This window comes from Gavialis gangeticus, unplaced genomic scaffold (assembly GCF_001723915.1).
Source record: "Gavialis gangeticus isolate Ggan-Ray unplaced genomic scaffold, GavGan_comp1, whole genome shotgun sequence".
NCBI classification, from domain to species: Eukaryota; Metazoa; Chordata; order Crocodylia; family Gavialidae; genus Gavialis; species Gavialis gangeticus.
Genome location: NW_017729019.1, coordinates 16,017,849 through 16,029,255, shown reverse-complemented (window position 1 = coordinate 16,029,255; position 11,407 = coordinate 16,017,849). Strand labels below are relative to the sequence as shown.

The 11,407-nt window shown below is 48.0% G+C and overlaps 2 protein-coding genes across 2 annotated transcripts in view; both read left to right on the top strand.

The window, feature by feature from the left end:
- Positions 1–6: 6 nt before the first annotated feature.
- On the top strand, positions 7–4,518 carry LOC109295380. Its single transcript, XM_019514226.1, has 6 exons — positions 7–38; positions 641–970; positions 1,367–1,439; positions 2,334–2,446; positions 3,230–3,285; positions 4,099–4,518. Exons 2-6 carry the CDS (start codon positions 742–744, stop codon positions 4,324–4,326), a joined length of 699 nt encoding a protein of 232 aa, XP_019369771.1. The 5' UTR covers positions 7–38; positions 641–741; the 3' UTR covers positions 4,327–4,518.
- A 5,326-nt stretch (positions 4,519–9,844) lies between these two features.
- Positions 9,845–11,407, top strand: part of LOC109295379 (triggering receptor expressed on myeloid cells 2-like) — a 6,054-nt gene continuing 4,491 nt past the window's right edge. The window contains exon 1 of the mRNA XM_019514224.1: positions 9,845–10,161. Within this exon, the coding sequence (XP_019369769.1) occupies positions 10,113–10,161 (49 nt within the window). The 5' untranslated portion in view covers positions 9,845–10,112. The remainder of the gene's footprint in view (positions 10,162–11,407) is intronic.

Sequence of the window (11,407 nt, the reverse complement as noted above, 5' to 3'; positions counted from 1 at the left end):
GTACCATCTAAAGACCATTCAACTGAGGGTTTCTCAGCGTGAGTACATTTCTTACAAAGTAAGCCGCATTCCTTCCTTACCAGCTTTCCCTCGACCTACTGCACTTGCTATCACCATCGCCCACTTTCCTCGCTGTCTCCTACCCTGCACGTACCTTTGTCCCTCTTTCTTGTCTCACACAACGAACCAGCCTGGATCACAAGGGAGCTGAGGGATTCAGCCGGGAGGTTCCTGATGCTTCTTCTTCAGTAATAATTCTTCATTCTTCTCTTCAGCCCCCACGACATGCCCCACTTACTGCTTAGATGTTTTCTAAGATGAGCCCTGATGAAGGATGTCTTGCTTTCAAATATCTATCTAACTCCACCCCAACTCTGCAGTTAGTCTCGTAAAATATATCACCGTAAGAAACCATTGCCCCTCTTCTAATGACTCTCTGCCGTCCCTGTAGTTGGCTTGCAGGGCACTTCACACTGAAGACTCCCTGCGAGCTCACCCCGATCGCAGCTGAACAAATGCTGGTGGAAGCAGTTAGGCAGGGAAGAATTTGCCCGTCCACCTGTGTGTCATTCACAGCCGATTTCTCTCATCCCCACACTCGTCAGCTGGATCCCACTGACCGCGCGTGATGTTTTCTTAGGTGTCCAGAAACACAAAGCTGTGGAGGGGCAGAAGCTCACTGTCCGGTGTCCGTACAGCGCACGGGACTACGGCAGACAGGGGAAAGCCTGGTGCCGATACATGGACGAGGGAAACTGCAATATCTTGGTCAGAACGTACACCAGCTATCGGCGTTATCGACATCGAGGCCAGGCTGAAAGAACCACATTACACGACAACGCTCAAAACGGGACTGTGACCATCACCGTGGAAAAGCTACAAGCAGATGATTCTGGTGTCTACTGGTGCGCACTTTATGTCTCTCCTCACCTTTACCGACTAGCTGAAGTTCAATTGGCTGTTTCCAAGGGTAAGCAAGTGTTTGTCAGAAATAAATGTGGTTGACTACAGAGTCTGGCTTCCCCTTCCCACTCCCTCCACCTCTCTGCTGCCCAGTCTGTATCACCTCCCAGATCATTCCTGATTTCCTGCCCCAACTTTACACCATGCACTTCTCTCTGGAGCAGCTCTGGGAGCATGATCATAGACTGGCTTCACGTCACCCCCCTCGCCATTCTCACCTGTTTTGTTTTACCTGCTCCAAGCAGGTTGGCCTGATGCAGCAGTGACAGCCTGCCTGGGTTGACTCCTGCCTGGCACCTGCGGGGCTGCAGTGGCAGGAAACTGTATCAGGTAACAGCTGGAGGTTCAAAGACCTGAACTGTTGAAAGTGTCCAGTTGTTCAACTCTACATTTGTATTTGCAGCTCCAACTACAACCATGAGTCTCACAACACCCATTGTCATTACTAGCCCAGAAGCCAGCACACCAAGCAGCAGGTAAGGCTTTGAGCTCCCTCTCAAAGAAAGCCTCTGTGTTTGTGAATCAGCCCATAGTCACTGAAGTCTCATCCAATGTGTACTTTTCTCTCTTGGAGACCATACTCTTCAGGTATTCTGAAGCCTTTTCCTTAGCATGGGGCTGGACAAGGCAGACTTTCTTTAAAAGGTACCAGATAGGTACCTCTTCCCTCAAACCTTCTGCCCTCCAGCTGCTTCCCTGCATTAAGTCACCCAGGATAAAATGGGAAGGTGAAAGTTGAGCACCAGCCTCAGTGGGAATGTGCTTGTCTAGTCACTACGTCATCAGTAACCCTTTTGGCTGCTACTCTCTGGAGCAAGAGAAATGACTCCGGATGTGCTACGCTGAACGTAAATGATCCTCTCCATCAATCATTAAAAAGAGCTAACTTGCCTTTTCCCCATTCCCGACTCCCCAAGCTGGCCAGCAATCACCAATAAAAGCTGCAAGAGCCCCAGTAAATACTTCCCCATTAGCATTCCACCTTTACCTCTGCTTACTGTTTGAATCAACTCGGTTTCTTTTTTTATATCTGTATCACTTGTGTTGAGGTAGCTCCTCAGAGCCCCCTGTCATGCATCACGGGCACAGAGCAAAGAGACAGTCTCTGCCCCAATGAATCTGCAGCTGTGCCTGGAACAAAGGTTTGTTCTCACAAGCCTGCAGAGATGTTCAGTGCATGCACCACACGCCAAACAGCACTGGTGGGCTTGAACATTCACACCCGTGTCACTTAATGAGAACAAGCCCTATAGGTGGGCGAGTTATTCCAGCCTTTTGTCCAGGTGCCCACTAGGTGTGTGTTAAGGGTGAGAGGAAGACTTCTGCCTTCCTTCTGTCTCCTAACACTGAACATACCTCTGCTTCCTCAGGCTTCCCTTAGGTGATACCCCCTTCACCATCTTCGGTGTGGTCCTGGGAGTCCTCCTTGCCCTGGCACTCATCAGCTCAATAATACTGTACATCAGGCAGCGGAAGAAGACAGGTAAGCGGAGGGCTGTTGGTGCCACATGTGGCTGTGCTGTTGCTAACCTCCCGCCAGCCTGAGCAGCTCTGGAGAACATAAAGCAGGCACAGCTTGGAAGCAGCAGCACTGCAGGCCTCCCATCATGATCACTTCCACCTCACAACCAGGAGGAGCACGCCGAGGATGGATCTGGGTCTTTGAACCAGCAAGCCCCTAGGCTCCACTTGCTTACTCCCTTCCACACTATCCAGACTCCTTGATTCCATTGTGGTCTCCAGGCCACCGTCCCTGTGCACAAGCCCATCGCTGCAATATGTTGCGGTGCGTGAAAGAGCAAGAATCGTAGTGTGTACATGAGCCCTCTGTACTCCAAACACAGCAAGGGAATGACTACCTCTGAGCAAACTACTCTAACACTTTGTAGAGAGTCTTCATGAATCTTCTCTGTAAAAAAGCCTACATTTTGAGCCTGAACTACTTGAAAGTTTCCCCTCTCACCTCTGTGTGATCCTTGCATAAAAGGACCATAGATGCATGCAAAATGGTTTGGTTTTGAAAAGAATAACATAGCAAGTGTAGATATTGAAGGAACAATATATCAAACTCATGTTTAATGGCAGTGGCCGATTGCAGGCATCGGCAAGGGTTTGTTTGTTCCCCCTCTTAAGTAGACGCAGCACAAGTGACAAAGAACACAGTCAGCCAATGCACTCTGTGGCCTTCACCTATATTTGTGTCCCATGAGACATACCCAGGACTAAGCAGGATTTGCATTTCTAACACATTCAATCTTGTCTTAAGGAAAAGGTGGTGAACAAGCTGAAGGCATCTATGACAAACCGGGGAATCCCACAGTGGTAAGAGCTACTTGCTACCTTGGTATTGGCACAGGATAAATTGCATAAATAAGAACAGCTGCAAGAGGTCAGATCAAAGGTCCATCTAGCCCAGTATGGGCTTTAGTAGAAGAATATGTGCAGAGTGAATTGCCATATCCTCACAGCAGTCATACGTTTGGCAATACCCTGTGGGCAAACTCATGACTCATGTATTTAACAGCCCCAGATGGACCTAGCAAACTAATTGTGGAGCATTTTCTGGTGGGCTGGGGAAAGTGGCTGATTATACAGCACTGGCTTTTCCTCATTTCTAGCTGCTGGGCTGCATTTAAAACCATAAAGTGCAATTGCTGTAGTTACCATGAGGAAGTCTTTGCAAACAAGTAGGAAGGTTGTCTTTTAGGTTGACTGTGAAGGGGGGTGCCAGTGAAATGGCCTCTGTATTAAAATCAGGCCACATTATGACAAAATCTGGGAATGCCAACAGTGCCAGTATTAAATGCAGCACAGAGGAAGAGAGCAGTGATCCAGATGGTAATGGGACCAAATAGCAATTGTGCTGTAGAGTGGACAGAAGCAGTCACTTTAATGCCATGGAGAGGGCAAACCTGGCATCACTCAGAAGGCAAAGGTGAAAGGCTGAAGTGACAGTAGGCATCAGGAAAGGAGAACAGTGAACAAGGCTCACTCTTGCCCCACCTTCCCCAGGACAGTGGGTAACATAAGTCATTACTCCATTTCCTCCTTGTCTGAATGACTCTTGTCCTTTGGGCATCTGTTGTGGTGTAGTTATGAAAGACGCTGAGAAGTAATTGCCTTTTCTGTGCCCAGCTGCAGGATGTTGGCAAAACAGAAGATCCCAAGGATGACAGAGAGGGGACATCCCAAGACCCAAAATATGCTATGTTGAACTTTAAACCCCAAACCAGCCCAAATGAATCCATCTACGCCAACGTTGAGCCAAGTCAGGCTCCAATTACACGCAACAATTTTCCTACGGAGCCTGTGGAATATGCCACCATTGCGTTAAAGCCATTACCATCAGGTTCCAAAGAATGAGCGCGCCCTGAATTACCCATTCTTCCCAGGGTATAAAAAACTGAACTGGACTAATGCTGGAGATGGATTGTATCTGTGTAACTACACACAGGGAACAGAGTTAAGTCATTGCTATAATTCAGGGGCGGGCAATTATTTTGGCCAGAGAGCCGCTTGCTGAGTTTTGGCAAGCCATCGAGGGCCACATGACAGGCAGCCCAGGGCAGATGAATGTTAATTTTCTAAATTTTCTAGGGGCACTGCAGGCCAGGTAGAATGGCCTGGCCTGCCACATCCGGCCTCCAGACTGCATTTTGCCCACCCGTGCTATAATTGAATATATGCATTCAAAACCTGCCTCATGTCAGAGGCCTGCTGGGAATTTCATCAGAAGTAGTTGTGGAGCATCTCATGGAGTGGCAGCTGGAGAAAGATGGACATCTTTTTCCCCCCCAGTTAATTTAATGGCAACTCTACTGCCATGAGTGGGACACATTTTTCAAAACATGCCTCGCTTCAGCTGGCAGGAGCCCAGTTTCACTGCAAATAGAAGTCCTGACATGGTGTCTGGCTTTGAAGAAAAGGAAGGAAATACCTGAGGAGTCAGCTAAAAGGCCTACGGCTGGGCAAATATTTTTGCAAGCTTCCAAGCCCACTAAAGCATCATGCGGCTGAGACTCAGAGTCAAATGTTATTGGATTTATCTTCTACTTGGAGAGTGGGAGAAAGTGAGCAGTTAGGGACATGCAGATAGGCGGATGGTGGGTGCAACATGTCTTGCTGAACATACCTGCAATAAATAGCTTGAGCATGTTTTGCAGAGGTGCTGTGCTGTATTACAGACAGCCCAATAACGTCTCCATCCTAGAAGGTCCATATTATATGAATCAAAGTACCAGAGTACTTTTGCAATGGCTAAACTGATATGTTTAAATGTACTAGTCTGAAAAATGCCTGAGGAGCCCTAACGTAGTGACCTGCCTGCATAATGTGGATACATGGGCAACAGGCTCTTGGAAAGAAACTAAATTTTTGTTACCTAGAGAAGATGGAGGGGAGACAAGAGAATAGTCTTCCAATATGTTAGATGATGTTGCAAAGAGGAAGGCTGAAACAGTTCTCCATTTCCACAGGGGGTAGGACAAGACCAAATAGACTTAAATTACACTAGAGACATTTAAATTAGAAAAGTTATCTTAATGATTGCTTAACACACGAGCACGGGCATGGATTATTTCAGGGGTTGTGGGATCCATCACTGGAGGTTTTCTAAGAGTAGGTTCAAAAAATAATCTGCCACGACTGGTTTAGGTATGGGTGATCCTGCCCTGGGGCAGAGGGATGGGATAGACCAGGTTACCTCTTGTAGTCCTTTCCCACCTTATATTCTATGATTTTTTGCAAAAGCAATGTGTATGGGAGTTAAGGGGATAGGTTCACAGTTGCATGTGTGTGTTTTGTACGTGTCCTGTTATGGCAGGAGCATAATTAAAGTGGCTGCTCTGACTAATGATAAGGAGCATCTCAAAAGTCATGCCCTGAGTATTATACAATTCTCTTCACAGCTTTAATGCTCAATTTGTCCCTAGATTTGGGACATTTATCAAGTGCATTTATCAAGTCCCTATAGCCAGCTCACTGCAAACAGATAATATCACCTAGTATAGATAAAAGTTACAGACCCCACCTCCAGATTGCTGCAGACCCACCGCCACCCAGCATGCCCCCACTGGGAGTGGGCAAGTCGTTCTGTCTGCAGCTCTTTATATTAGTCAACACTGTCTGCTCTTTTGACTTCTATAATACCCACGCTGGTTACTCAAGCCAAGGCAGTGGGGAATAAGGACAGCACAGGAAAACCAATAAAGAGGCTTCCAGGTAAAAAAAACAAAAACCCAAGAGATGGATTTACACACATCCAAGGGGAAGGAAGGAAGGATAGGGGCACTGGGGGCCTTTCTGAACAGAAGGGTCTCTATTGTAGCGCCTGGAAGGACAGGCACGGGGAAAGCCTGTGCAAGCAGCACCAGTGAGGAAGGAAATAAGAAGTTACGTTGCAACAAAGAAATAGAGGAAGAAGAGTAGTAGTATGAGCACAGAGGGCTGATTTCAGCATCAGGTGATGGGTCTAGAAGACCAAGGGGAAGTGGGAGCTGCCAAGGGCCAACTAACTAAGGATGTAGGTGCAGTTGTGAGTCAAAAGATCAAGCTGAAATGCAGATTTTATTCATGGGAAACGGGTGAATCTGACCCTGGCTAGCAGGGTCCCAGAGCTGTTATAAGCACATAGGCCTGGAAGAGACTTTGCTGCTCCTCAAGTCCAGGCCCCTAGCTTCTCTGGAAAGTCTGCTCCAGAACACGTTATTCTTCCTGTATTTTCCACCCTAGATTTATTCATAGGGATCCGTCCTGCCGCCGACAGGTTGACCTTTAAAGTCAAACTAGTTTGTTTCCCCCAGTGGTGTTAAACCACAAATATTTATACCCAGCAGCAGCACCCCTTTCTCCACCTTCATTTTGCTGGCTCAAACAAGGCAAGCTTTTTTTCAGACTTCTCTCATAAGAGACCCTCCATTCTCCTGATTCTTCTAGGATCCCCTCCTCTGCTTTGCTTTGGTTTAAAATCATTTTCTGGAACATGATGTGTACAGTGCTTGTTGCCTATTCCAGACAGCCTCATGCAGGCTTTCTACATGGCCATTCACACTTCCTCCTCTCTCCTGGAAACACCTCGCCCGACACTCCTTTTGTCTGGGGAGCTGCATGAAACAGCTTTTCCAGCTCTCCGTCAGAAGTTGCCACTTCCCCCCAAAAACACAACTAAAACAGGCCCCATGTTTGGTAGATGGGTGGTATTGTTAAAAGGCCCGAATCCCCTCAGACTTCACTGGTTGGTCTCTAGGAGTTAGGACTATGCACACTCTTTAGGGCTGCAGCAGGAAAGTTTGTATTATTACTCCCTTGAGGATAGAAGAGGTCCTTGGTTTTCAGGATTGAGACCTTTCACCAGCACAACAAATCTAGCACCTGGTTCCCCGCTGCTCTCTCTTGGGCAGCCATTTACACCAGTGCAAAGCGGATGAAAAATGCAAGGAAATCAAATAGTAACAGCAGGTAGACAACAAGAGAAAGTAAACCCCTCTCTATGTACAAGGTAGGGTCAGAAACAAAGCTGCAGTAGGGAGCCACGGGAGAACTACAGATAAGGAAGATCATCAGGCTCGGGGATGGAGTTAAACAATAGCAGGAACTGATTGAAACAGAGCAGGGGTAGGCAATGTTTTTTAACCTAATGCCAAAAAACCCTGCAATCTCAACTTCTAAGTTGGCGTGCCAGGGACGGATGCCAGGGGAGCTACAAGGGGCCAATCCTTGTTAGGCAGCGCAGCCCCAGCCCCTTCCCTGCCTTCTTCCCAAGGTGCACATGCAGCTGCCACCAGCAATGAGCCCTGCTGGACCCCGGTGCAGCTGTTTGCAGCCTTCCTGCCGCGAGCAGCCCAGGCTCCGTGGCAGTGGCTGCACACACACCTCAGGGTGCCTGGTGGGGAAGAGGCCTGGAGCAGCACAACCCTGACCCCTTCCCTGCTGTGTGCCCCGAGGCATGCATGCAGTCACCGCCAGCACGGAGCCTGGGCTGGGGCTCCAGACCCTGGTGCACCCACTGCAGCCTTCTGGCTGCCCGCCAAAGCTGGCCAGGTTGCTGGGAAGCTGCCGCCTGCTCAGAGCCCAGGCTGCTGGCAGCAGGGCTTGAAGTCTCCCCACCACATACTGGGGCAGCTGCCCAGACCCTGGGCCAGCTGTGGCATGCCGAGAAAAATGGCCTTGTGTACCATGCTCTGGCACGTGTGCCAAGGGTGGCTGAACCCTGAAACAGAGCAAGTCAGTATAGTTTTATAGTGGAAAATGGTCTTTTTGACTGAGCTTTTTTTTTCTTGGGGGGTGGGGGAGAAACAATAAAGCAAATCGGCATCACAGAAGTGGAAGGGAAGGTCATCTAGGCCAACTCCTTGCCCAGATGCAGGAAGTTCTAAACCAGCCCAGGCAAACCACTTCTTTAAAACCCTCCAACAAAGAGGATTTTGCAGCTTCCCTTGGCAACAATAACTTTCAACAAAAATGGGGAGGGAGGGAGGGAAGGAGATGGGGTTTTGCTTGGAAACAATATTTCTTGATCCTTCTAAATGTGAACATACCTTAAAAGGGATGCAACCACCTGGGTAGCTTTCAGAAAGAAAATACTGGTTTAAAAGTGAAGTAGCTAACAATGGAAAATTAGAAACTGGAACTGGCTGGCGGGTAGGGGTGGCGTGTTTTGGGCAAGGGGAAGGAAGGGATGGGGAGAAGTACAGAGGTTTTGACCAAGAGGACAGACTCTCTGGTGTTTATTTTAGCACCCAGTTTCTTCCCTTTGCACCACTGTCCCCTAGGCCAGTGATCTCCAAACTTTTTTGATCGCACACCCCTATCAGTAAAAAATTTTTGAGCACGCATCCCCAATATATGTATATTTATGTATTTATAATTTATATACATGTACTACTGTACTAATATATTATGTACAATATACATAGATAACAATAAATATAAATAGAAGTTCTAATATTTTCTTCCCGCACCCTAATGGATCGTCTTGCGCACCCCACTTTGGAGACCACTGCCCTAGGCCATCATTTATAAAGCCACAAGGAATTGAGCCTAAATTCCTGCCCACCACACTGAGAATGAATGGAAAAATAAAACGTGGGATGCGATTCTGGATGTGGCCGAGGACTGCCAGGAGAGAGACAAAGGTAAGTGCTTGCGCACAAAGGAGACATCTGCCATCCTGCCCCTTCTTGATGTCATGCTGTCAGCTCCCATAGACTAGGTGGCACGCAGTGAAGACACTACTAAAAGGAGAGGCCTCCAAGTGAGGGAAATGGCACCACTCAGGTCCCACAGTGGCAGTCACCATGGAAATCCCCATCTCATTAAATTAGTTAACTTGGAAAAGAGCCACTTGATACCAAACCACTGCCACAGCACGTTCCTGGGCTCTGTACTGACTAGAAGGGCTTTGTTTCATGGGAAAAAAAAAGAAGCTGAGGCCTCAATTCCCATATGTCCTGCAAAATTGCAAGCAGATAAAAAGAGTCTGCCCCTTCCTGCCCTAAACGGTCATGTCGAATTGTCAGGGCAGGCTTTGCTGTTGCTCTTTTCCCACTGCCCAACTGAAGGACAAAGTCATTGTCCTTTATCTTGCTGGGATCCTATGATCCCAGCTGACTTCCTGCCCCTTGGGCAGGGGGCTGGACTCGATGAACTCCCAAGGTCCCTTCTAGCACTAATATCTATGAAATCTATTAAATAAATTCTTAGGGTCTCTGTGGAGACTTCCCAGGCCCTCAGCCCTCTTCTTCCACCCTTCATGGTCTACGGGGAGCTTCCTAGATGAACTACCATGGGATAAGCCATGAGCTAAGCCCCACAGGTTCAGGCCATGGAAGAGCTGGCCTATGAGGCTTATTCAAAACAGTGGGCACCTAACCCATGGTCTCAGAGCACCTCCCAACTTCATGGTTTCCTCTCATCATATGACAGTTCTTCTCCAGCTGTCTAGACCAAATCCTTGCTTGGCCCGGGCACCGCTGATGCCCCGGTTTCAGCCAGAGACAGAAGCACACATCCCTGGCACATCACCAGGAGGGAACAGAAAACAAGTTCCTGTTTTCATTCCTTTCTGCAGAGCAAGGGGAAAAACACCAAACACTTGATCTTGAGCAAAAATTCTTCGAATCTGTTCAGACTCCTCTCTCCTTCCCTGCTGGATGGACATGGAGACACTTGTACACCTCATCTTCTTGGTCTCCTTAGCAGGTAAGAAAGCACCAAAAGCCATCTGTTTTGAGCTGAGGGGCAGGCAATGGGTTGGAGCAACATGTAGTACGAGCCATTGGTAAGGCAGAGGCAGGTAGCAAGTGAGGCAGACACCTCAGCCGATTACTCTGGATGATTCAGTTGTGAATAGGCAGTTATTGCAAAGATCAGATCAGTGTTTTGTGCTGGTAGCAGCCATGGCCCATCTGAGTGCACTGTTAGCATTTTGCTGCTCGATTATAGCAATAGGAATTGAAGGAAACTCAGAACCTTGCAGGAGGGCTTTGGCAACTTGCTGGAGCCAGCCCCAACAGGAAAAGGATTATTCTCTTCTAGACCAGACTGACAAGCTCTGGATCTGCACTGATTCTGCACAGCCTTGCACCCTCAGCAATCAAGCACTTGTGAAGAGGGAATATATAGAGTGCGAAATGATACTCTTCCATGTCTTGCATTGTTGCCCAGCCGCTCTGGATCTGAGCAAAATGAATGCAAAGACAGCAGAAGTTGCCAGGCATGGAGGAAAGAGTAATCCCATTCATCCCTCCTGACCCCCAATCATCCTAGGTCATGTGAATGGAGGAAGCTATAAAACATCTCTGAAGCAGCAGATGGAGCAGAGCATTGTTCTCCACTCCAGTTAGTGACAGGCACTGGTTCAGACAAGGGGGAAGAAAATTGCAACCGCAGCTGAACAGCTAGACGGAGCAGGTAGTTTGGGGATGAGAGAAGGCATCTACCTTGCTTCTCTGTAGACACAAGTTACTGTCATGATTTGACAACGTCTACCCAGGAAGTTTCAGCAGCCGCATTCACAGAGTTATTCCCCATCAAAAGGTTTTGTTCTTTTCTCTTGATTTTTTCCCCCCTGGGCTGGTAGAGATTCTAGCACTCGGCGTCCTTCTCAGGCATTGTACGGAGGTCGTCTCATAGGGAATCCATGAGTCACAAGGGCTTTTTATCATTTCTTTGCTGCATTCTTAGCAACAAAGATTGCAAAACCCTGTCTGGCTGAAGTTTGCATGCATACTTTGGGCACAAGATTCAGCAGCTCTAGATCTGAGCAGCACAGATAATGGTTTTGCAGAGCAGATGCATCTCATCTGAAATCAGAGAACTACTCTCAGACCTGTAAACTTAGGCTCACTCTTCCTGGAGGCTCCGGGAAAGTTAGCAAGCAAATAGTAGGATAATCAGCTACTGAAGGTCATAGAAACTTGTCCTAAGATGCCTCCCCCCCCCCCCC

Bases quoted from the DNA above. Each gene is read 5' to 3' on its own strand.
- LOC109295380 (XM_019514226.1), top strand. From the start codon at position 742: ATGGACGAGGGAAACTGCAATATCTTGGTCAGAACGTACACCAGCTAT. The intron at 1,440-2,333 runs GTAAGGCTTTGA...CTGCTTCCTCAG, and splicing joins GCCAGCACACCAAGCAGCAG to GCTTCCCTTAGGTGATACCC. The intron at 2,447-3,229 runs GTAAGCGGAGGG...TCTTGTCTTAAG, and splicing joins CAGGCAGCGGAAGAAGACAG to GAAAAGGTGGTGAACAAGCT.